At 45.2% G+C, this 27,267-nt stretch overlaps 1 protein-coding gene across 4 annotated transcripts in view; it reads right to left on the minus strand.

Moving 5' to 3' along the window:
- ctnna2 (catenin alpha 2) overlaps positions 1–27,267 on the minus strand; it is a 1,024,232-nt gene that overhangs the window by 833,991 nt on the left and 162,974 nt on the right. For all 4 annotated transcript variants that reach the window (XM_031895802.1, NM_001097305.1, XM_031895831.1 and 1 more), the window contains 3 exon segments: positions 23,992–24,158; positions 8,905–9,024; positions 7,628–7,894 (listed from right to left, as the gene is read on the minus strand). In XM_031895802.1, the coding sequence (XP_031751662.1) occupies positions 7,628–7,894; positions 8,905–9,024; positions 23,992–24,158 (554 nt within the window).

The following is a 27,267-nucleotide window of genomic DNA, read 5'->3' on the forward strand; positions in this document are numbered from 1 at the left end:
CTCATTTGGCGACCTCATCAAACAAGTGGATTGAACCATGTATGGCCACCATAACTCTGTTTTAATTTGATCATTTGGTCCCAGGGCCAAACCATCAAATTAGCCTGGTATCAGCCACCATAGTTGGGCATAGTTTTGTAGTGCTTTCCCATACTGGGGGCAATGCCATAGCAGGTGCTCTAGGGCCAAACCATCGAATTAGCCCGGTATCGGCCACCATAGTTGGGCATATCAGCAGATGATCTGCTCATTTGGCGACCTCACCAAACAAGTGGATTGAACCATGTATGGCCACCATAACTCTGTTTTAATTTGATCATTTGGTCCCAGGGCCAAACCATCGAATTAGCCTGGTATCAGCCACCATAGTTGGGCATATATGCACAAAACAAGTGGATTGGACCATGTATGGCCACCATAACTCTGTTTTAATTTGATCATTTGGTCCCAGGGCCAAACCATCGAATTAGCCTGGTATCAGCCACCATAGTTGGGCATATATGCACAAAACAAGTGGATTGGACCATGTATGGCCACCATAACTCTGTTTTAATTTGATCATTTGGTCCCAGGGCCAAACCATCGAATTAGCCTGGTATCAGCCACCATAGTTGGGCATATATGCACAAAACAAGTGGATTGGACCATGTATGGCCACCATAACTCTGTTTTAATTTGATCATTTGGTCCTAGTGCCAAACCATCGAATTAGCCCAGTATCAGCCACTATAGGTGGGCATATCAGCAGATGATCTGCTCATTTGGCGACCTCACCAAACAAGTGGATTGGACCATGTATGGCCACCATAATTCTGTGGACATTCTAATACTTTAATTGTAGCCCTACGCACTTCAGCTTCGCTTACCCACAAGCGAGCGCCGCAATAAAGCGATTACAATAGGTGCTCACAATAGAAATTAGATTCTCCTCGACTCGACCTTGAGGGCCGCGACGGAAAACAAATCTCTCTCTTTTTAGGTCATTACTGAGCTTGTTTATAGAGCTGCCGAGTTTAATTGGAATTAAAGATGGGTAAAAGCAGGACGGGGCTCGTACGGTTTCGCTGAAGCCGCTGAACTCATGTCCAGAGGAGCGCAGGTCATTCCAGGGCGCCTGCGAAAAACCAAAAGCTCTGCAGCTTCAATTTATCAAGCTTAAAATGGCTTTTTTTCTCCCTGAGAGGTGCTGGAAGAAATGAAAGAGAGGCTGCAATGAAAGCCCCCTAAGGCACAATATTAATCTGACAAGAGGTCACGGTACTATTGAGCTGGTTCACTGTCTCCTCCACCAGTCTGTTGTCTTTGGTCAATGGAGCAGGAACGTTCCCACCACCACATATATCACACGTCTCTTTTCCCTTTTATTATACTTTCATTTTTTTTAATGTTTGATATGGAACTTCTGCTCTGTAGATTTTCAAAAATGCTTTTACTTTTGAAACAACTATTCATGTTTCTTTCTTTCTAGGGGCTTTATAGTAAAGCCTCCACGAAGCATGAATTATATGAAAGTAGGTTTCGCCTCCCCTTTATCTTTTATCTGCTTGGTCTTTTTTATGTTTGTCTTTATGTTTATATTTACAAAATGCCCTGCTGCAAGTGTTAGAGAACTAGAGTTGCCACTTGTCCGGGTTTCACCTGGACAGACCTGGTTTTCAGAAGGGCTATCTGGGTCAACAACGCCTGTCCCGTTTCCCCAATTTGGAAAACCAATCATGACTCTTTCAGATTGGCCGTTTGCCATATCATAGTCCTGCCCCATGTTGTCATAGCCATGCCCATGTGGCAGCACGGCGCCGCCCAGTGACATCACACCCTGCCCCCTTGCCCTAGTCATTAGTAAAAGTCTGGGCCAGTCTGGGAGGAAAGAGAGAGGCCACCCAAGGTATTAAACAATTTTAGGGAACAATTGGCTATAATTCCCCTCTGGTCCCAATGGGGAATAACAAAAAATGTAAATTTCTAAAGAAAAGAGCCAATGAACCCTAAAACACATCAAATTATTACTACTTTTTATGACATGCCCCATATGTTGATTATTGATTAGTCTGATTCATATGTTTTTATGTGGCCGGTCGGGTTTTTAAGGTTTATGAAGTGCATTATAAAGGGCAATAAAGTGGTAATAATTTGATGTACTTTAGGGCCCATTGGCTCTATTCTTTAGACATTTTAACAGTCTGGGAGGAACTTCTGTAAGGGGGGAAAAGAGACTGGGCTGGGAATGGGAATTGCAGGCAGGACAGGGGTGGAACAAGAAATAAACTGAACGAAGTTGTTCAATTATTAGATATCTAACTTTTCTTTATGTCTCTTTATAGATGTCTAGAAAACTTTAATGATTATCCACTTTTAGTTGGCAGTTGACGGCTTGTGTGGTGGGCAGTTGACGGCTTCTGTGGTGGGCAGTTAACGGCTTGTGTGGTTGGCAGTTGACGGCTTGTGTGGTTGACAGTTCACGGCTTGTGTGGTGGGCAGTTGATGGCTTGTGTGGTTGGCAGTTGACGGCTTGTGTGGTTGACAGTTCACGGCTTGTGTGGTGGGCAGTTGATGGCTTGTGTGGTTGGCAGTTGACACTTGTGTGGTTGGCAGTTGATGGCTTGTGTGGTGGGCAGTTGACGGCTTGTGTGGTGGGCAGTTGATGGCTTGTGTGGTTGGTAGTTGACGGCTTGTGTGGTGGGCAGTTGATAGCTTGTGTGGTGGGCAGTTGATGGCTTGTGTGGTGGGCAGTTGACGGCTTGTGTGGTTGGCAGTTGAGGGCTTGTGTGGTGGGCAGTTGATGGCTTGTGTGGTGGGCAGTTGAGGGCTTGTGTGGTGGGCAGTTGACGGCTTATGTGGTGGGCATTTGAGGGCTTGTGTGGTTGACAGTTGAGGGCTTGTGTGGTGGGCAGCCTAGGAAGCATTCTCCAGTCTACACAAGGTCAACACAGTAAGCGATGGTTGTCTTTAGTAGTAGTAGAGCCAGATGGTGAAGGTTAAGCAATTCTTCATTATGGCAAAAACATAGTGGCCTGCACTTTTGCATTTTACCCCATTAGTAAATTATGCCCTGAAGTGTAATAAGGAACCAGAGCAGTTACCCATGGAATGATACTCAATACTAGGGGCAATTCTGCACCTACGTTACTAAATAATCCCGTTGTCTCCAGGCGGAGCTATAGGAAAGGCCCATTATACCATTGCTCATAAGGTGGGAAACTCTAAGGTACCATATAACTGTCCATTGACTCTAATTGGAATCAACATCCCACCCCTTTATTTTAACACATATTTATATATATATATATCTGCTCTGTTTCTATTTCATCATTAGTGGGAACAGAAGTTGGACGCATCCCATAAACTCTAATATATTTCCAGGGAATGTTTAATGGGAGCAGAAATGTGCAGGATCAGCAGAAGGTAATGGCCGCCCTTTGGTACAGACTGGAGGGAGCAGATGTAGAAAAATACAATTAAAGTAACTGCTAATTGTCACTGCGCCAATTAGTGTTTAATCAAGCGGAGGAGGCGGGGGGAATAGGGTGCTGGGGGTTGCATCTCGCTAATTAGGATATTGGGCCGCGGTGAGTTGATATATAATGTGCGGCAATAACTCTCATGTTTAGGGAATTCCCACGGAACCTGTTCATTGTGTAATATCGGCAGCCAATCACGTGCCTGGGATTTCCCATCTCTAATGACTGATTCCCTAAATCGATATTATCAGGGAAGAGATAGGGCAGTTATTGCTCACTAATGCTCTATACCTAGTATGTGCCACTGGGAGTAATGTGTCTGTGCAGAGGACCTGTTGGTTAATCCAGGGTCGGACTGGGCCACCGGGCACCGGGAAAAAACCCGGTGGGCCCTGGCCCTAGTGGGCACCAGCAGGCCAGACCCGTTCCTTCTCCGCTCCCCTGGCCACTGGTGTCCCTCCAGGGGAGCACGTCGGGTGGGTCCCTGCGGGGAGTTGGCGGGCTCGGCGGGGGCACCTTGGGGGGTATGGGGCCCCTGGGGCGGTAGCCTCGGTGGGCCCTGGACCACACAGTCTGACCCTGGGTTAATCCATGTGACCAATGACAGGTACAAATGGCCCATGGTTTGTACTGGCCAAACAGGCTTCCAGCCCATGTGGGTTTCAGCCCAATGACCCACTCCGACTTGACCCAGGGCCGGACTGGGGGGTGCAGGGCCCACCGGGGCTTCTACCTCAGGGCCCCCTGCACCTCCCAATGGCCCCAGCCGCCTTCACCCCCAACACCCTCCGACCCCTTCCCCAAGCGCTCCTAAAAGAAACTTATCTGCGGCGCGTCAGGGGAGGGACACAGCACATCGTGGGAGTGCCCGGGGGGAACCAATCTGGGAGATTTTTCCTGGTACCCCGGCGGCCCAGTCCGACGCTCACTTGACCCAAGAATCACCATTCTGACCTACCTACTGCCCATTGGAATCAGATCCAATATATGAAAAACCAAAAAAAAAAGCATCCCAAGAGTTGAATTAATGTAGGAACGAACTAAACTGTAAGGAAAGTGAATGTGCTGCATGGATTCCTATGGCTGAAGGCACACCTGAGTCCTCACAGCCCCTCCCTCTCTGTGCCAAGGGGCTGTTAGGCTGGTAGAGCTATAAGACTGGCTGTAATGTTGATTATTAGTGGCACAACTTAGTCAGGGACTAGGGCAGGTCAGTGTAAGGAGGGTTGTGTAGAAGAATTACCCCACACAATGATATTGCTGATAGGAAGGCTCTCTCCCTGCACACAGACACCATCAGGCACTGCAGGAACCCAACTGATCTGGCAGGGAAGGAAGGTCAGTTTGGGCTTAAAAAACCTATGCTGCATGCTGATTGGCCCTTGCTGAGGTGTAGCAATCCTAAAAGGCTCTCATAGGCTGAACAGCAGGCTCTTCAAACATGCACAGTTAACCCCTGCAGTCCCAAGCTCTTCAAACACACACAGTCCCTATTTAACAGCCATCCTGACAAGTGATCAATAGAGGGTAATACGACTACAATATATATATATATATACTCATATACCACTCAGTATTATTTAAAGGGAAACTACACCCCCAGAATGAATACGTAACCAACAGACAGTTTATATTTTGTTAAGGGGCCTATTAAAGAATCTCCCCAAACTGGAATATATATATCAGTAAATATTGCCCTTTTACATCCTTTCCCTTGAGCCGCCATTTAGTGATGGGCTGTGTGCCCCCTCAGAGATCAGCTGACAGGAAGTGATGCAGCTCTAACTATAACAGGAAGTAGTGTGGGAGCAAAAGGCAGAACTCTGCCCATTCATTGGCTGATGGGGCCTAGCATGTATGTGTGCCGTGGTGACTCCTATGATCCCAGGGGGCGGCCCTTAAATCATAAAATGGCAATTTCCCTTGCACAGTAACCCATAGCAACCAATCAGTGACAGACTTTTTTCAGGCAGCTGCAGGCAGAACAATGAGTGCAACAATTTGATTGGTTGCCATGGGTTACCACCTACAGGCAAATTTATGAAGTGTTGATAAATGACCCCCACTGGGCTTCTCAGTTGAGTGTAACACTATGGGGGCTGCTGGGACGCTGTAGGCGGCTTTGCTTGAAAGACCAGCATTGGCTCCCCAGTTTATTGCCCCCATATATTAAAATGTGAGTTTAGAGATTAATACATAAAAACTCAGCCACTTTCTATTAATTCCTATGGGATTTTTATACACATATTTATCAAATGGTGAGTTGTAACTTTCACCCATTGATAAATATGCTTCTAAAAATCCCATAGGAATGAATAGAACGTGGGGGAGTTTTAAGTATTAATCTCTAAACTGACATTCTGCTAAAACTGCCCCTGAGTATTCAGCCAAAAAGACTCCTGGTAACGTTGGGGCGAATCCAGGCTGAAACTGCTTCAGAAATATTATAAGGTGTTACTGTGCCTTTAAGAGCATAGGGCTTTGGGCAATTGCCCAACTGACCTTGCAGATAATTATTTGCTGGTCTGTAACCAGGCAGGAGGCGCCATCTTTCCATGACTCTATGCTCCGCCTACAGCCACCAGGGAGCTGTCAGTCACAGATACAGCCAATGGGGGCCCTTCATGGGTCCTGTAGGAGTCAGGATTCTAGGAGATGTGAGCCCCCTTCCATAAAAACTCCTATGTGACAGGGATAAATCTGCCCATTTGGTACCTTTTTCCTCTCCTTAAGGCATTAATAAAGGTTTCTCTTAAAGCAACATCACCGTGTCTGTATTGGGGGCGGTCCAGTCAAAAATCCTTAAACGGATTGGGTTTTGGGTACAGCTGCCCAGGTCAAAACTACTTGCCCAATTTTCCCAATTTGGGAAACCAGGCAGGATTCTCTAATATTGATGCAGTGATTGGCCAATCGTTACGTCATACCCCGGCTTCTCATTAACCAGGGGCTTATTGTAAAAGCCCAAATTGTGAATTGGATAGAAAACAGCAGGAGGGTCCCAGATTGTGTCGTGTGGGAAAACTGCCATCAAGTAACAATATGACGTTACTTCTAAAGGGGAAGTAAACCTCTAAAATGGACTCATTAGCAAAGCTGAATGCAGCATGCAAAGTGCAGAAAATGCCATATTCGGACCCAGGGTAGGACTGACCCGGCAGGACACCAGGACAAAACCTGGTGGGCCCCACCAGCCCAGAATTGATCCCTCCTGGTCACTCCAGGCCTGCAGGTCCCCTCTCTTGACGCACCTAAGTATGGGTGCTCGGGGTTGATGGGTGGGTGGGTGCGGAGAGGGGCGCTGGGGACCATGGGAGGGGGGTGGTCCCTTGGATCGGGCCTTAACTGATGCTCAGTGCAGAGTGCAGCAGGCAGGGGGCGCAAGTGCTCCTAGAATGAGTACTAAGGGGCTCACTCCTGCATCCCTTACACCCCCTGGGGTCTTGGTGTACCACAATGAATTACAGAACAATGATGATTCAATAACAAATGAGTATTTATATACATGTATACAGGTCGCAGTCAGTAACTGAAACGTCAGGTTTGTAAATTAAATAGAAAAACATATTTTTGCTTGCATAAGACCTATTGAGTGCTGCACTATATATATATATATATATATATATATATATATATATATATATATATATATAAATATATATATATCTTTCCCCCCATAAATATATATATAATTTATTAAATGCCTGTGATCCAAAAATTAAATCGCTAGGAGCCCTATGCCATTAAATAATATTGTGCAGTATAACAAATGGCCACAAGATGGAGACATTTGATAATATAACTTGCAGGGAGCTCATCCAGTTGCTTAGAGTGGGGCCGCTGGGGGTTCCTATTTATGCCGTGTTTGTCAGATACAATATATATTATTGCTTTGTGTCCTATATTCCTATTTGGTAATATATGCAAGTGCTTAAATCATGTGAGATGCAGTTTATTGTTGAGGTGAGGTTCTGTTTGGCAACATTCCGTGCTCTAGATGCTAAAGAAAATAAGGACAACTCCCGGCACCCTTAGGGATTCCATGTGTAGCAGCCGCACATCTGCTGAACTTGGGAGATAAAATCATTTAGAACGGGAGCCTTGGAAGCCATGAATGTGTGTTTGGACTTTATAAAACCGCCAGTGACAAAGTGACAGTTGATACTCACATCAAACTCATTGAGGGCGGCGGCCAGTTCGCCGATGCCAGTGTGTGCCTGTTTCTCGTCGGTGGGCGAGGTGGCCTGGGCGGCGTTAGCGATCCCAGCTATGGCCTCTTGCACTTGCTTGAACACATAATCCCGGTTGGCGCGGGTGGCTGCCACGTCAGGGTGGCGGAGAAAGGCCTGGGAGGCGGTGTATAGCATGGTGGCATTCTTCTTCAGGGCACCGCGGGCAGCCGCCATTTCATCCCGGCAATGAGGGTCTTTCAGTTCCTATAGAAAGAGAAGAATTGGGGGGAGGAAGATGGTGAACAATTTGATCTCAAGGTTATTATTTGTTGCTCGTTAGTGGGGGGGCGAGGTGGCCGACTGGCTCGGTTGGCACTAGGGTTGCCACCTTTTCTGGAAAAAAATATCGGCCTTTCTAGATTTTTATCTTTCTTTCCTATCAATAACATTGGCATTAAGCATAATTTTTACTGGCCAGTTGGCAACCCTAGTTGGCACTGCCCCTAGGAGTAAAACTAGGAGTAATAAGGGGTTAGTAACGCTGTGGGTGCCCTTATTGGCTATACTCTAGTCTCTAGGATGGGTTAGGCCTCAAACTGTCCCTCTCTTGGGCCTGTGTTGGGCAGTTTGGGCATCTATGTACCTATGCCAGGGTCTATTTTGAATTTCCATTCAGACCTGTGACAAGTCACTGTAGGAAAAGGACAACTAAACCCTAAAATGAATGTGGCTACATGTGCCGTATTTTATACACTGAACTCACTGCTAAAGACTAAAGTTTCTGCATCTCAATAGCTGCAATGATCCAGGACTTGTCACAGGAGCTCACCATGTTGGAAAGTGTCAGTGACACTGCACATGCTCAGTGGGCTCTGGGCAGCTGTAGGGAAGCTGAGTTTAGAGGTCTTTGCAAATTATTAAGCCAGCAGCACAGAGTATGTGTAGGAATCAGTAGAAAAGATGGGGGGCTACTGGGGCATCTTTTGGTTACAGATCTTCCCTGCTAAAGGGCTGGGGGTGCCTTGGGCCGGTACAGGAGCCCAAAACATAATATATAACATTTCTGCCCTACTTCTTTTGTTAGGCTTTAGTTCTCCTTTAATGAGCCCAATGGCCGTCTATGGCCTAGCGAGTAAGGAGGGCAGATAAGCCGCACTGTGCCAGATATGCGTTCTGCACCCCATGGATGAGGGTAAGGATCAGAGTACCGAGCCTTCTATAACCGCTGCTGACTGGCACGACATCGGATGTGCCCCTATATTAGTGCCCCTTACCTGTTGCCTCCTTGCTGCCACGTAGTTCAGTTTCACCATCTCTTTCCCAAATTCTTTAAAGCGATGGGCCAGGTCCTGCTCATTGGTTGCATTCTTTACCGATTCCAAAGCTTCTTCCACCTAATGAGCAACGGCACAAACACATTATCATTAACGCCACTCTGTACCGGGAAATGCCAGGTATTACCCACAAAAATAATGGCAGGGCAATAAAATCTCCATTGAGTGGGTTTATTAAGTTCCATTACATGGGACGTACCATTACCGGGGGGGTATTATGAGTCCAAGACTAACAGCAGGGACAGTTGACCGTACCCAAGTCCAAATGGTTAGGCTGAAAGAGCATGTTCCCTTATCTGACAAACGGACTCAACCCAAGATAGTGAAATGAAATGCCCAGACTGCAGAATTAGCTACAGTCGTCTGAAAATGAATTTCATGAGAAAAGGGAACATCTTGTGATGCTCAGAAAATGAAGTTAGTGAGCAGGGAAGAGTCATCTGACGTTTCTCTGGTCGGTTCGAAGCAAAGTAACCTAGCAAGACTTTCATTTTCTCACAAAATATATTTTCAGCAGATTGAAGCCAGTTGGCTGAAATGAGCAGCAGGTGGCGCTGTTGTTCCACATTCTTTACATTAGCAGTTTAGAAACTTCTAATATCTTGAAAACGAAAAAAACAATTTTATTTTGATGGTTCACATTAATACATTCATTACAAACAACCTTTTACCTATAAATGAATTTACCAAATTCATAAAAAGTTGACCTTGCATCAGAGCCAAACCCCTTCCCGCTATACAAGTGTTCCCGCGAGCGCTCTAATGAGCCGTCCCACCCAGATGTGCTGGGCTCTTTTTTTCCAGGCGCCGAGGCATTTACAAGTCTAGTTCCGACTCACAGGGAAACTGTTAACCAAATATATACGTTGACTTTATGTTCTTCACACTAAAATTCCCACGCCAGCTCATCTTCATAAAACTCAAGAAGGTCATATGAGTTAATGTTGCGTGAAATTCTGTAAGAGCGCGGCCGGCAGACAGTAGATTAAAGCAGCCGATACAACGCACAGCGGCGCCGCCGTCTCCCTGTTACTCATTCTAATCAGAGCTAAAGGGACGCCCCCATGACAATAATATTAAAGGAGAAGGAAAGGCATTTTACTGCCAATAGATTCGCCACATTAGTGCTACATAGAACGCTATTTTAATTCAGCAGAAAGCTTTACCATACCGGAATAAAGAGCCCTAGAAGCTCCCTCTGATAGCAGCTGCCATTTTAGCTTGGTCTTGGTAGCTTCCTGCTGCAGCTATAGCCATTGGAAGCTTAGATCACACATTCCTAAGGGAGGGGGGAATGACTTCTTATGGATTCTTATGGGAGAGGGGAGAGAGGAGATAACTGAGCAGACTCGCACCCCAAACCTGAAGGAGCCCCAAAAGAGAAGAAGTCTGATACCACAAAACATGTTCCCAAAAAAGGAGACAAAAAAATCAGTCTTTCTTTGGATAGAGGACTCAGTGAGTGCTTATGGCTGTATTTATATAGACCTTTCTGATAAAGCTTACTTAGTTTTTACCTTTCCTTCTCCTTTAATAAACTGGACATACAAATAATGTTTTGGGGGAAAAAAGAGCACTGAATTGACTTTTATCCAAATATAGGGAATTATGGGCATGTGTGTGTAGTAACCTATCAGCAGTCAGATTTCCCTACTGTAGTGCAGGATAAAGGGAAAGATTGAAATTTGTCACATTTATTGATCCAGTAAAGTGGACCTTGCAACCCCTGCTCCCCCAGACTAAAATATCTTGAGGTCAAGTGGTTTGGAACAGTCTCTTGAATCCTTCTTAGGACTTTGGGTGAACCTCTTTCTAGAGTTTAAAGTAGGAAGGTCTCAGGAAAGTAGAATCCTGGTTGGGGAACAGAATGAGGATTAATCCATTGGTAGGTTTTTGGGTTCAAGTCATCCTTTGAGGCTTGGAATTTGGTCTAGGGCCCCCAGTCTCATAACAAGGTTACAGACATAAAAAAAAGACTCTTTTTCACTAACTCAGCCAAGAATATCTAGAACAGGGAAAATGTGTTCATCTCGGCCTCAATGGCCTTCAGGCTGGGCTTCCAGGTGTATCTAGGAGAGCTCACTGGCCCTCAGCCTGGATTCAACTTTCCCCCAACCAACCATCACCTGTTGTCTGTCTAGAACAGGGGTGGGCAAACTACGGCCCGCGGGCCACATCCGGCCGCTTGGGCTTTTTAATCCGGCCCGCCGCCGACGCCAAGTCTCATCACGCGAGACTTGGTGTCATTGGCGTGCCGGAATTAAAGAGACGAAGGGGGCGTAACACTAGCCTGGCCCTGCCCGCCCTGGCCCGGTCCGGCCCGGGGGTGAGTAAATGTGGCCCGTGAGCCAAAAAGTTTGCCCACCCCTGGTCTAGAAGATCCATGGGTTCTGTTGCTATGTTAATAGTATCCCACCCACTTTGGGCAATTAATCATGGGCATTTTGTATGGCTGTGATACAATGTATCCAAACAGACATTTGGAGCAGTAAACTAAAGCAGGGAGTGTTTGACTACCAACCAAACCAATGGGTCCCCAGACCTACTAATCATTATCTGAATTATCTATGTTCTTCCCAAGTAACTCGCAACAGCCAATCAGAAGTTAGCCTGGAAACACCTGGTAAAATTACATGAAAGCAAATCTCTGGCTGGTTGCTATGACTTAATGCAATGAAGGAAATGTGCACCATGTTCTTAAATGTTTCTAATCGTGACTGCTGAATAAATTATATAATAATAAATTATAAATTATAATAAATAGTTTTGGTGTACCCTGGATCTGGAACCCTATTTAATGCTAAATAATGGCCTAAATATATTACAAATGTTCCCACTATGGTAATTATGAGTCCAACCAGGCCCTTCAGTCAGTGTAGAAGTCCCATCCCAAGAACCCTATTGAGCATGCCTGGCTGGAACTCATTAGGAAATTGCAGGTAAACAAAAAGTTGACTGTTCATTTACTGGCATTCCCTAATTGTGGTGTACGCAGTGTAGTCTTTAATTGGCCAGGTTGGCACATGTGACTCCATAAACACCCCATAATCTTAGAGTGCCACCTTTATTTATCACCTGGTTTACTTATCTGAAATTATATAGTGCCACTTTTGGCCTGAATTTGGGGCAGGAGAACTCTACGTGAGTAATGAATGTATTTATAACTGATTATCAGCCTTTAGTCTTGGCTCCTTGTTTTGGATTCTTATGGCAACTCTACTCTCTGTTTGAGATGAAGCTTACAGTACATGTTATTTTCCTGATAGTTACAAGAACCATTGCTGGTATGTGTAATGATGCCACGAGATGGCAGTAGAGGATGCCCTATGTTAGTGCTTTTCCAGCAGAGCTGCCTGGGATATGGAAAAACCAAAGATCCCCCGGCACACAGAAATGATATTTGGATTTCTCAGCTGAACCACGTTCCTTGTTGTTATTGCTCATTATTCAGCTGTTCAGTTGCCTACTGAGATCCAGTAACGGATAAAATCACATTGTTCATACCGTAGATACTGTACAACCACAAGTTGACATTTTTTATTTATTTATTGTTTTTTTACAGTTTCATGCACAAAAGCATCTCTCTATGTCCCCCCTGGAAACACCAGTAAAACACCAACAAAAACACCAGCCTACCAGAATATCTCTCCATGGGTCCCAACCCTAGTGGGCCCAAGCCTAGGAGTGATGTAAGGCAAGCAATATGGCGTCTACCTTAACTAAAACTGTAGCAAGCACAAAGCAGGTCGTATTGTTTTGAAAGGAAACAGCGGATTTGGGTAACTACATCCGAAAGAAACGTTCCACATCCGCACACATTTTAATGGAAATGTGATTCCTAAAAACAAATTTTGTGTTTGTGACTTTTGGGGGGACAATGTTATGGTGGGGTTGGAAGCTGCTCTGCTCACACTATGCTTGTGCCACTACAGGGGGCAGAATTGACCACAAGAGCTGATGGTTACCTTTAGTGATGAGCGAATCTGTCCCGTTTCGCTTCGGCATAAAATTCGTGAAACGGCGAAAAATTCGGGAAACGCATTTGTCGCACAATTTTTTTGTTACCCGTGTCTATTTTTTTCCCCCACGCCTTTTTTTATGTGAGCACACCTAATTTTGATACGACGCGCCCAATTACATGCGACCTTGCCTTTTTTACGCAACCACGCCCTTTCTTGACACAACCGCTCCTTTTTGACATGACCACGGCTTTTTTGACGCACAACAAAAAAATTACGCATGACGAATTTTTCCGCTGCAAATTTTCACGGAAGTTTCGCAAAACAATGGCAAAAATGTGGAAATTTGCTGGGAATCCATGCCTGACGAAAAAAATTCGCTCATCATTAGTTACCTTTTTTTATTAACCTTATGAACATTTCCTCCATAGAGAACAAACATACTGTATCGATATATTTGCTTCCATATTGGGCGCACAGTAACGCTCTGCGGCTATTTTTTGAGGTCCAGGTGTAATTAAAAGTCCGGCACAGGAATTTCTTTTCAGTTGGAGACTAAACAGTCATAAATCATAAAGAAATGTGCGTTGCGTCTGTCATCCCCCGGCTCCTTGGGATACGGCGCGCGTTTGAAGCCGGAGCAAATAACGGAGCGGTAATAGGCCTTCATTATCTCTCATATAGAAATTCTCTGTTTCTGTCTTCAGTTAATAGAAAAAAATATATATTTATCACCTGCAAAAGGATCTAAATAACTTTGTTTTTTATTATTCCATTCGCCTGGGTCGGAGCGACTCCGTAAATTCGGCGGCTGCGCCATGAAATATTAATAACCCGCGCTCTCATCATTTACTAATAAAAGCAGAAGGCTGAGCTCGCTCCTCCAATTAAACTTCTTAATCATTTCCTTGTACAGCGGGGGGGGGGGGAAGAGGAAGGAAACAAGTCGTCGGGAATTAATTAATAAGGATTTCTACGGATGCAGGTGGAACGCCGAACGCCACATTCTTCTTCGGCAGAAGATTCTGATTTGTCGGCTCGGGGGTCTGTAGATCATTCAAATGTTGGGCAATAGTGATGAGTGAATCTGTCCCGTTTTGCTTCGCCATAAAATTCGCAAAACAGCAAGAAAATTCACGAAACGCATTTGTTGCACGATTTTTTTGTCACCCACGTCTACACTTTTTGCCGCGACTGCACCCAATTTTGCTGCGACTGCGCCTTTTTTTTGACACGGCCGCACCATTTTTGACACGACCGCGGCCAATTTTGCCGCAACTGTGCCTTTTTTACCCAAGCGTCTAATTTGATACGTGACAAAAAAAATCTGTGCGACAAATATTTTGACGCCTAGTTTTTCCGGAAGTTTCATGAAACAATTCGGCAATGGCGAAATGCGGAAAAAAGCTGCAAATCCACGCCTGGCGAAAAAATTCGCTCATCGCTGTTGGGCAACTTATGTGTAGTGAGATCTCTGAGCTGTGCACTTGTTAGGGTTGGTGTTCAAGGTAGGGTATTTAGTTCTACTCGCCCCCCCCTCCCCAAATAGAAAGCGGCTCTTGTAGTGTAGAGGGGGAGAGAATAAGGGTTGCCACCTCTGCTGGCTTTATTCACTGGGCAGGGAGGCGGTGATGCCACGGAACGGGGAAGGGGTGGGGCCGTGACATCACTGGGCGGGACTATGTCGATCATCACTGAATTTGGTTGCTAGGATCCAAATTACTTCAGTAACCAGATAGAAGTCACTGAATCCATAATTTGATTTGGGATTTTGGGCTTTTTCAGCGGGATTCCGATTCGCCCAAATCCACTCTCCTGAACCAAATCCGGACCCTATGTCGCATATGCAAACTAGAATAAGAAAGGGTTAAGGAGAACCGAACGGGTTCAAATTTTCAGCTTCCGTGTTTATGTGACAAAAAGTCAAGTGATTTTATAGATTCGGATTCGGTTGGGGCAGGAGAGTGGATTTGGCTGAATCGGAATCCCGCTGAAAAAGCCCAAAATCCCAAATCGAATTATGGATTCGGTGACTCCTATCTGGTTACTAAGGTCATTTGGATCCTAGCAACCAAATAACTGCTGAATAGTGATGAGCGAATCTGACCCGTTTAGCTTCGCCGGAAAATTTGCGAAATGACAAAAAAATTCCTGAAACAGTGGAAAATCTTCGAAACACATTTGTCACACAACTTTTTTGTCACCCGTGTTTTTTTTTTTTTTGACTGCGCCTATTTTGACACAACTGGAGGGTTTGGAGGGTTTTAGTGTCCCGTGTTGCCTTTTATTGTGGATATTCCCCAAAGCACTCAGTTTCCGTCTGTGCAAAACTAACCCTTTCCGTTCAACTACAAGATTGTGTCGGGAAAATCTTTTCTGGGGGGAAAAAAAAGTGAATAAACTGCCCACCTATAGTGATGGGTTGGATGGATTCGCAGCGAATTTCTGTGTTTCGCCACTGGCGGATTGTTTCACGAAACAGATGAAAAAATTTGCAGCGGAAAAATTCGCTGTGCGTCCAAAAATTGTCGCGGGCGACAAAATAATAGCCGCGCGACTAAATAATAGCCGCGGGCGACTAAATAATAGCCATGCGACGAAATAATAGCCGCGGGCGACGATATAATAGCCGCGGGCGACGATATAATAGCTGTGCGACGAAATAATAGCTGCGGGCGACGAAACAATAGCCGCGGGTGACAAAATAATAGCCGCGGGCAACAAAATAATAGCTGCGGGCGACAATTTTTGTTGACACGCGACATTTTTGCCGTTTCGCGAATCTTTTGAAAGATTCGCAAATTTCTTGCCGAAGCGAAACGGGACAGATTCGCTCATCACTACCCACCTACAGTATTACCCCGGGGGAAGCCTCACAGCTAGATTAATATGTGAAAACCATATTATATGTATTGTTTTAATTACAGCTAGTGATGAGTCAATATATCCCTCTTCGATTCGCCAAAAAATTCTCATTGGGAAACATGGGCAGCGCATAATTTTTTTCACGTGAATGTCTTTTGGCGCGACTATGCCCATATTTAAAGCAAGTGCGCCTTTTTAGACAAGTCCACGCCTTTTTCGAACCAACCTCGCCTTTTTTGAAGCGACTGCATATTTTTGCGGCAACATTTTGTGGAAATTTTGTGAAACAATTGGCGAAGTTTTGCTGCGGATCCATGCCTGGCGAAAACATTCGCTCATCATTACTTACAGTTTTGCGGCGATTTTCTGCATTTCGCCGTTGGTGAATAGTTTTACGAAACTTCCATGAATATTGGGTAATCCTAAATAGGAAACTGCCATTTTAAGTACTGAGGGCCGCCCCCTGGGATCATAGGAGTCACAGTGCACACAAACAAGCCAAGGCACACATACATGCTAGGCCCCATCAGCCAATGAATGGGCAGAGTTCTGTCTTTTGCTCCCACACTACTTCCTGTACTTCCAGAGTGTTCTGGACTGGTGCAAGAGTTTGGGCTTAAACCCGAAAAAGACTGCTGTAGTGGGCCCTATGATACCAAAAACAAAAGAGGAATTTATTTACAAGATCCTAGATGCAGATGGATCTATTTATAGACCTAGAGTGGTAGCTTCACGACGAGACCCAGATGGCATCCTCTTAAATGTGCTTGTGGATAGTCCTGGTGAGATTGACAGAGAAACATGTGCACGTGGTGTACAGGCGGAAGACCATGGTTACTGGCAAATTGTCTTACCGGATGTCCCTGAGGAGAAGGAACTTAGTGACAGTGAGGATGAAGTGGGAGGCGATCTGGAAAATCCAAATCCCTTGTGCAGTGGCACCCCACAGATACCTGCTGCTGGTCACAGCCCAGTGACTAAAAGACTGTTTGATGTGACACCTGAGACAAAGTTGAAATACACTGCATCATGTGAAAGTTTGAACTCTGCTGGGAGGAGCCGACCTCTAAGTCAGCGTTTTTCAACCACTGTTCCGCGGCACACTAGTGTGCCGCGAGATGTTGCCTGGTGTGCCGTAGGCAGGGCCGCAATTTTTACTTTCCCCTTTAATAAAATCAGGGCCCTGTCATTGGTTGCGCCCCGTGTGTACGGGTGACGTCAGTACGCACGGGGCGCAACGTTATAAAAGGGCCTGTGTGCGGTCGCGTGTAGGCAGAAGTGCAGAGGCGGCGCGCGTGAGGGGAAGATGCTGCTGAAGCCGCCGAAGAGCAGAAGTAAAATGCTGCTGGGCACCAATGTATTAGGGGGGGCCACGGGGCACACTGACTTATGGGGCACTGCTGCTGGGCACCAATGTACTAGGGGGGCTGGCTCTTGGCACCAATGTACTGGGGGGCACTGCTGCTGGGCACCAATGTACTAGGGGGGCACTGCTCTTGGCACCAATGTACTAGGGGGGCACTGCTGCTGGGCACTAGTGTACTAGGGGGGCACTGCTGCTGGGCACAGAGTTAAATTTTTTAACATTTTCTAATGGTGGTGTGCCTCGTGATTTTTTTCATGAAACAAGTGTGCCTTTGCCCAAAAAAGGTTGAAAAACACTGCTCTAAGTGATGTTGTTGAGGCAGCTCAGCTGGTGAAAGTCTTGGCCCAAGTCGGTGAGAATTTGAGACAGCTGGCATACAATGGAAATTATAAGAGACTAAAAATATTCTCAGGTATAGAACCTACTCCTCCAGGTGAAGAGACCTTTGAGGCCTGGAGAGATGCTGCTTTGGTTGCTATTACCGATTGGCCTGGCTCTGGCCCTGCTTTATGTCGCAAGATCCAAGAGAGTTTGCGAGGGCCTGCATTGGACCTAATTAAGCTCCACCGAGAGGTGTGCCCACAAGATGGTCCTGAGAAGTTGATAGAAGTACTGGAAGATACATATGGACCGGTGGAAGATGAAATTGAAATGTTGTACAACTTTCAGTCTTGCATGCAGAAAGAAAAAGAGAATCTGTCTGAGTACTTGAAGCGACTGCAGCAAATGCTAAAATTGCTTGTTTGCCGAAGAATCATTGCTACAGATCGTGTTGATTCTATGAGGCTACAACAGTTATTCAGAGGGGCTTTATCTATGGACCCCACAGCTGTGATGTTGAGATCTTTCTACAGAGGAAAGAAAGAACCAACTTATCAGGAGCTGATCCGGGAGATCCGAAAGGAGGAAGTTAATGTTCTGCGACGAGAGAAGAAAAGTCGTGGTTCTGAAAGGACATCCAGTGATTCGCAGAAAGCGGAAGAGATTGCTGAGTTAAAAAAACAGGTTGCTCAGCTCAAGGCTCGTGTGTCTGAAAAGGAAGAGGGGTCAAATATGTCTAGACCCTCTTCATTTCCTAAAGCAGGTGGTGCTCGCGGTGACCCACCAAAGTGCTTCCGTTGTGGCCGGTTGGGCCATATATCCCCACACTGTCCGACGCAACGTGAAAATGCTGCAGCTACAGAAGTTATTTTATATGGCTGTGCTGTGAGGAAGCCACCCCAAAAGAGGTATCGGAAGAGACGTAATCAGGTGAGGTGTTACACCTGTGGTTGGTACGGTCATACTTCCCACACCTGTGACTGGGGACGGAATGAAGACTTCACTGATGTATATGTGACATCTTTTCCATGTGAAGTGGATATTTGTGAAGAGAAATCCTGTGGCACGAGGATGGTCTCTGAGCACTCTGGCACCCCCAATAAAAGTAAGAGACTGGGCCTGGGAATGCGTAGACCTTCAGGCAGGGGAAGTGTCAGGGCAGTTAGTGAGGAAGCTTTCCCCTGTGTATCTCCCCCAAAGGTTAGGGAGAATAAGAATGGTGAGAAAGGGCAAGCGAGGACGTTGCCCATTCAAGCAGGGGGAGAATGTAGGGAGGTGGTGCTGGGTCCCTGCACTTACCCCCCTCCTGCTGCTGTTCCCTGTAGGGGAGCTGGCACTGAGACTTTGTGCTGTGAGCTGCTGCCTAGCAACAAGGTGAACAGCAAGCTCAGGGCTGCCGGAAGTTGCAAAGCAGCCTGGGAGAGGAAGCCAGAGGGAGGAGAGAAAAAGCCCCAGAGCTCCAGAAGCTGCACGTGGGCTCAGAGAGAGGAGCAGCACAGGAAGAAGCTGGCCTTTGGAACAGGCTGGTACAGGGAAGGCAGACCCTGTACCTGGAGAGACAGAGATCCTGTGAGGAGTCCTGACTGGAGGAACAAACACCTGCAGGGGAATCCCATCTGAGTAGCTAAAGGGGCTAGTAGTCGCACTGCATGGCTGTGAGTGCTGGACTCGCCTGAAGATTCTGTGTGAATCGCCCAAAGAGATCCCTGGAGTGAGTATAGTTAAAGTGAAACTAATAAAGGAGCGCTTGAAGATTTAAAGTATATAAACTTTCCTTTGGGCTGAGCTAAAGGACTGTATATAGTTAGTGAGACAGCTTGCGCTGGCAGGGGCAGTTAGTAAGGCCCTTATTGCCACTTTGATAGGAGTGTTATATGTATTAGTTTCCCCTTTATTTCATATAAAAGTTATTTCGTTTATCAAGTACTGTGTGTGCATTATTATTGTTCCTAGTGGGGCCACCCGTAGGTGCACTCCCGGATCCCACTAGGTGGAGGCACTGCGCTAATAAGTACCAGGTACCCAGTCTCTCCCAATACCACTGCGGAGTGATTCAGGTTTGTCCCGTGCCATCAGGTAAGCGCCACACGTGGAGTGTAACACTGTCAAAAGTGCCAGAAGCGGTGAGGATAGGGTTACATATATATTCCAGTTTGGGGAGATTCTTTAATAGGCCACATAACATAATATAAACTCTCTGTTGGTTACGTATTCATTCTTGGGGTGTAGTTTCCCTTTAACAAAACAACATCTCTCTCTGTCTGTTTATCCCTTTTTACTATCCCACTCCCAGCATGGGTAATTCTTTTAATATCAGTATTGATATGAAGTCAGACAAGGGAATGGGCATCGCTACAGCCCCATATGGGGGCCCAATACAAGCGACAGCTGACGGTACCTGGCCGGGAGCGGTAGGAGTAATACATTTGCCCATGAAAAGAACAGAAAATCCACACATGAAAGAGCCAATGAGATCCTGGCGGGGTTAATGAAGGGTTAATGAAGCCAAAGTACATATAAATGCTACTAATGGTCCAGCCATTTCCATGGCCACGAATGCGTTGGCCGCGGCTGCCCTCGGGGAGAATTAGCGGCTTCTCTAAAGCTGTCAGGGCAAGAGGAGTGGGAGGGGTTTTGGCCGCCTGGGATCTATTTATTATTAATGAGGAGCCGAGGGGGAGAAAGATCTTTAACTCTTTGTGTGCTCTGTGATTGGTCATCGATTCTTGATTTGAAATGATCCCGGTAACTTGTTTTATTCATTTTTCTTTTATATGCCTGATGGGAATATTATGATTTTGATGTCATTGTCCCGTGTCAGAGGTTGGCACTGGCCAAGGAAGCGGATTGGTGTAGTATTCTTGGGGGTGTGGCCAGCCAAACAGGCCCAGACTGGAATTCAAAATGGATCCTGGCATTCCAAGTACACAGAGACCCAAACAGTCCCCCCCACCAGTCCAACAAATAGTGACTGTCTATGGCACCTTACAGCGGCCCCTCTGGCATTGGCCAGAATCCACAGAGGGAGGGCATTTTCTTTAGTAGCTTTAAGTTGAAATCCTGGCAGGGGAGGAGGGACTAAAACACTGATGTTACAAATTGTAAAAGCTTCTCCACAGCTTACAGACAGCCTGCAGGAACTACATAACCCACAATGCATTGCACTGGGATGTTCCTCTCCTTATTGACATCACGTGTGCAGCAGGGGATTGTGGGATTGGAAGGAGGCAGGCTGAAGGCAGGCTGAGGGGAGGAGACTACTGTTACATTTTTATGAGTCACAAAGTAGCCAGCCACATCAGCAGGGGTACAGGGGGCGGGGCTTAGGGAATTTAGGGATTAATATATTATTCACAGGATTGGCTCTGCAGTATCCTGCCATGTCTATTGGGGTTACTGTGCATTATAGGGGGGGTTCACCTTTAAGTTAATTATTAGTATGTTACAGATTGCTCTAACCCTAGCAACTTTGCAATTGGTTTTCATTATTTATTTTTTATTGTTTTGAATTATTTGCCTTTCTCTTTCCCGCTTACGAACGGGGGTCACTGACCCCGGCAGCCAAAAACTATTGCTCTCTGAGGCTACAAATTTTATGTAATTGTTATCTTTTCTTACTTATCTTTCTATGCAGGCCCTTTACTAGTCATATTGCCATCCCCCATTTAAACCACTGCCTGGTTGCTAGGGTAAACAAGACCCTAGCAACCACATAGCTGCCAAAATACCAAAATGTAGAGCTGCTGAACAAAAAGCTAACGAACTGAAAAACCATAATAAATGAAGACCAGTTGATAATTGTCTAAGAATATCAATGTCTACATCATATTAATAGTTAATTTAAAGGTGAACTAACCCTTTAAATTGCCCCCTGCCTCAGGTTTCTTGGGTTATTCCGGGTTCAAGACATTTCAGACTCTTCCCTAACTGTATTCTTGATCCCATATCTCTTTTAATGACCGTATCTAAAGTTTTCTCCATCTAAACCAAAGCAAATGCCCTGCAATATCCATAGGAGAAACACCCCGCTATAGCGGAACATATTGGAACGATCTAGATACGCAGACGCAGTCTGCGTATCTAGATCGTTCCAATATGTTCCGCTATAGCGGGGGTGTTTCTCCTATGGATATTGCAGGGCATTTGCTTTGCTTTATCCTATAACCATAACAGTTTTTATAACAGATAAAAAGCACAAGAGGAAGGAAAAACATATTGATCCGAAGGTAAGTTTACAAGAGTAATTGCTTTAATTAGATTTCCCAATAGCATCTTTGGCTTTATTAACTCTCCTAATAAAGTGGAAGCTTAAGGATGTTGCCCTGCAATAAATCCGTGACATCTCTATGAAAATGATCGACTTAAGAAGAAATCAGCAGCTCGTTCAGGCCACTTTCCGCCAATAAATAAATATTATTATATAAATATTTAACGCCGTAGGGTTGGAAAGGGCGCAGAACAAATGTACACGGCAGCCATTTTGCCCAACCTTAACAAAACCAATCCCCTCCCCCAAAAATGGTAATCTTTAAGCTCCCAGAATGCATTTTTCTCAGCAAAAAAAAAAGCCCAAAAAGAGACCAACGCCCCAAAAAAGACCAAAGCCCAACTGACACCAAGGCCGTTTTTATTGATGGGCAAAAGGGGCATTTGCTGAGGGCCTACTAGGGAAGGCCCCCCACTATCAGAAACTTCAACTGCCATAACATGAAGCAGCCCCCAGATATGGCAGAACTATCTATAAGCTCCCAGAATGCATTTTTTTCTTGCAGCAAAAAAAAAAAGCCCAAAAAGAGACCAACGCCCCAAAAAAGACCAAAGCCCAACTGACACCAAGGCCGTTTTTATTGATGGGCAAAAGGGGCATTTGCTGAGGGCCCACTAGGGAAGGCCCCCCCACTATCAGAAACTTCAACTGCCATAACATGAAGCATCCCCCAGATATGGCAGAACTTTAATTGTAATCATCTGTATATGTTTTTGAAATGGCTGTTGGTCCTGAGCTGAGCCCTTGGACCTCTCTTGTAAGAAAAGACCACTTCATTATAGCCTATCGTATTATATTCAAGTTCACATACTTGAGGGAAGCTTTGCCACAAGTTTAATCATGTGGCTGAAGGGAGATCACCAATAAGATCTTCGTCCTAGGCCCAATGGCACCTTAAAGCAGCCCTGGCTACACCATGTCAGACAGTTGCACACACTGATAGCCCAGAAGAGATAGTTTTTTGCCATGTATTTGAGTAGAATAGAGGTCCAAAGCAATGTTCTACATTAGAAATTAGAATACCCAATGAAACTCATCAAGATCCTGATCTTTGACCATCCAAAAATGAGCTGTTAGGAGAGGTGTAGATAGGCGTAGTCTCCTATAAGTCAGAAGTTATGCTTGGGCCCTTATACAAGTGATACATAGGAGGCAAATGTCTAGTTATAGGGCTAAAAATGGAGGTAGCTCACTCTAAAATGTGTGTCATGGTTAATCAATCACAGAGTTAATCAATCACATAAGCTTTCAAAGACCAATAATGCCAATTGTTGATAGCTTGCTAGAGGGGTAGCAAACTTTGTACCTTTACATCACATGGATTAGTACTTTATTGTAGATAATGTAATGATGTAATAGGTAATCGTATTGTATGGTCCTAGTTTCTAGAAGAAAGGACTCCTAGCAAGAGTTGTGGACATAAGTCCTTTTTTCTCGAAATAGGACCATACGATACAATAAACCAATAATACCTACAATAAATACTAATCTATGTGGTATAAAAGTACAACGTTTGCTTCCCTTCTAGCAACCTATCAACAACTGACATTATTGGTCTTCAAAAGCAAATGTGATTGATGGAAACCCACTAAGTTAACTCTACCATGGCACACATTTTGGAGAAGGAGCGAGCTACCTCCTCCTTTAGCCCCGAAACTACACATTTGCCTCCTATGTATCACTTGTATAAGGGCCCGAGCATTAGCTTTTGACTTATAGAAGACTACGCCTATCTACACCTCTCCTAACAGCTCATTTTTGGATGGTCAAAGATCAGGATCTTGATGAGTTTCATTGGGTATTTCTAATGTAGAATATTGCTTTGGACTTCTGTTCCACCCAAATACAAGGCAAATAACTATCTCTTCTGGGCTAGCAGTGTGTGCAACTGTCTGGCATGGTGTAGCCAGGGCTGCTTTAAGGTGTCATTGGGCCTAGGGCCAGAGCTTTTGACTTACAGAAGACTACAACTATCTACTCCTCTCCTAACAGCTACTTTTTGGATGGTCAAAAATCAAAGATCTTGATTACACAAGGGTTACAAAACTACACAAATCAGGAGTGTCCAAATCACAGTTCTCCAACTTTGGGAGGGACAATGACAATAAAGGCTGCAGTATTGTTGGATTATTGTTGGGATAAGTCTGAGGAATGTGTAAAACATGTAACAATCTAGAGTCCTTGTGACATTTTTATATTGGAGTTGCCATTTGTACATTTATGAAGCCACAGTGCAACTGGATACTTACAATTTTTAGATGGATTAAGAGCCTCATGACATCGGCCATGTCTGCCAGGATGAGCAGTCGAGTGACAGCCGACAGGAGCGCCCGGGCCGCCCTCACCATGGTGCCACGTTTCACCGAAGAGCAAGGATCATCTGCAAACTCTGAAGAGGTGATTCTCATAGTGTCTCCTAAGGCAAAGCAAACGAGTATGTAAATTATACGGGTCCTGACAAAAGCATGTGCTGAAATTACTGTAGTAATTACTGTCATCCTCATATGACACTTGTGCCCATTCATCGACACTGAAACCAGCGTCTGTTTAATGAATTCACATTATGCCAACAACACAGATATTCATAGCATCACAAACCTCTCTCACATAATTACCCTTTCCTTCCCTGTACGATAACTGACACAGCCCAATTTGCTTCTTTACAAACAGGATATAAAGAAAACATAAATCGGATGAATCCTGGATAGAAGACCCAGTTTTGCGCCCATTTTTCTGGATACTCAAGAGACATCAAGTAAACCCCATGTCATGAGAGTAATAAAGATTCTACCCACTATGAAATAAGGCCCAGGATTGGTCCATTACCACCCTAATGAAAATAAGGTTAGTTGACATCAGGTGACAATACTCAAGAAGTACCTTCAACTCAGTTTAGATCACATCCAGGTTAGGAGCTGACTGTATTGTGTTCTATGAACATGGACATTTTTGATGCAAAGTGGTCTTTCTTCCCCAAATTCTTACAGATTTGCAAACAAACAAGCAAGGATTCTCATCACAACAGATGTGAAGAAACACAGCAATACAGGGATAGACCCCAACAAACTTGAAACCACCCTGAAGTTGGGAACTGACCAGCATCTACTCCAGCTTCACTCCAAAACCCAGTGGGTGAGCTTCAGAAGATCATTCAATTCAAGAAGAACATTCAATTCAAGAAGAACATTCAATTCAAAAAGATTATTCAATTCAGAAGAGCATTCAATTCAAGAAGAACATTCAACTCAAAAAGATTATTCAATTCAAGAAGATCATTCAATTTAAGAAGATCATTAATTTCAAGAATAACATTCAATTCAAGAAGATCATTCAATTCAAGAAGAACATTCAATTCAAGTGGAGAGTAGAATTTTCAGACTTGGTTGTCCTGGGTCACAAGATATTTGCTGACTTTTGCTATTTTTATACTCCATTGTACATATCCATGCGTTTGGTTTAAGACCCTTCCAAGGTCAAAAGGAGTTGGGAGGCATTTATACCCTCCTGCTACCCTCTACCTTGCTCATCATTTAGTGGCACGCGGTAGGGAGTATCAGGAGGCACAGGATAGGGGGGCACCCTTAGCACTCTTGCCCTTGTGCCCCCAGGGTAAGTAACTGACCCCTAAAGTGTTGAGGAGTATGCCTTCCTTGCTTACTGGTTAGCACTGCTGGGGTTCTTGATTCGGTTCTGACCAGTAAACCACCATCTGCAAGAATTTGGTATGTTTTCCCTGCTTACACCAAACACACAGATGTTTTGATTCTGTCATTTTTTTTTAAAATGAAATTATTCAGATAAATTAATATAATCTTCCCATAGCCGAGGTTCATTTGTTGAATTTCTGGACGCTGAAGGTTTCCATTTGCATGAAGAACCCAGTCCCTGTTTTACAATACTCTCACACCTCACAGCAGAGATGGGCGGGCGCAACCCATTCTACTGGGCTCTTCAGGCTCAAGGTAGTTATTCCCTGTAAATTGAGGAAAATCACTCCGCAAGCCAATTTGTCAAATGACTACCATTTCCTTCAACTACGCTGCTTGATTGGAGGACTGTTGGAATTGGAAGTATGAAACGGACTGCTAAGAGAAAAAGAAGTGGAGCGCCCTCCCCAAAAAGTCCAAACCATAAACCACAGTAATGCTTATTTAGAGTGGAAAGTGGCAAAGCGGTTACCGATTCTACATCAACACACCTGGATTCCTTGGCATCTGATCTAAACGTGAACTACTGAGGCCTAAATCTACCCTTCACTTGGGGTCCTGGAACCTGTAGTTTAAGAGTAGTACGATTTGGACCACAGACCCACAGAGTAACTAGGGCCACCACCTGGGAAGTATTTTACCAGCCTAGTCCGTAAACTGCCAGCCAAGGCCGGGGCCGGTATTACAAATTTACCGGCAATGTATTTTTACCTGTTGTTCTGCCCTTGGCCCGCCCCCAAAAGATCGTCCCCATACCATCTGATAGCTCTCTCCTCCCACCCAACTCACCAAGATTTCGTAAGCACTAGCCCCACATTCCTGTACTGCCCCTATTACCATCATTGCTCCACCCCTTTTATGTATCAGCCCCACATTTTCACACTGTTATGCTGCCCATTTACATCATAGCCCCACTCCTAGCTGCCTGCCCCCTCCCCTATCCCCCGGCTGGTATTATTGTTTAAAAAAAGGTGGCAACCCTAAGTCTAAAGGTTGCCATACATGCTAACATTCGCTCGCTTGGCGAGGTCACCAAGCGAGCGGATCTTTTCCCGACATCCCCACCTACTGGTGGGCTACTGTATATCGGGCTTATCGAATTTGAACTATGGGTATAGGTGCCTGAATCGGTCTCAGGAACCCATATCGGCAGCTAGAATCGGCGGATCTTCTCCTGATATCCCCATCTACGGGTGGGCTATATCGGGCTAATTCGGACGTTTGGCCATAGGGTCAAATGGTCAAAATAGAACGAATGGTATAGGTGCCCGAATCGGTGTCAGGGACCCATATCGGCAGCTAGAATCGGCGGATCTTCTCCTGATATCCCCATCTACGGGTGGGCTATATCGGGCTAATTCAGACGTTTGGCCATAGGGCCAAATGATCAAAATAGAACGAATGGTATAGATGCCCGAATCGGTGTCAGGGACCCATATCGGCAGCTAGAATCGGCGGATCTTCTCCTGATATCCCCATCTATGGGTGGGCTATATCGGGCTAATTCGGACGTTTGGCCATAGGGTTAAAATAGTCGAAATAGAACGAAGGGCACAGGTGCCTGAATCGGTCTCAGGGACTGATATCGGCAGCTTGAATCGGCAGATCTTCTTGGCCATACGGGTGGGCTATATCGGGCTAATTTTGAATTAGAGTGACGGGTGTAGGCGTCCGAATTGGTCTCAGGGACTGATATCGGCAGTTAGAATCCCCCGTGTATGGCCACCTTAACCCTGGTGTCAGTCTGGGGAAACAAAGACAACAACACCAATTCTACATGAGTCGGGACTTACCGTTTTGCAACCCTATTCAACCCCA

Source organism: Xenopus tropicalis, chromosome 1 (genome assembly GCF_000004195.4).
Source record: "Xenopus tropicalis strain Nigerian chromosome 1, UCB_Xtro_10.0, whole genome shotgun sequence".
NCBI lineage: Eukaryota > Metazoa > Chordata > Amphibia > Anura > Pipidae > Xenopus > Xenopus tropicalis.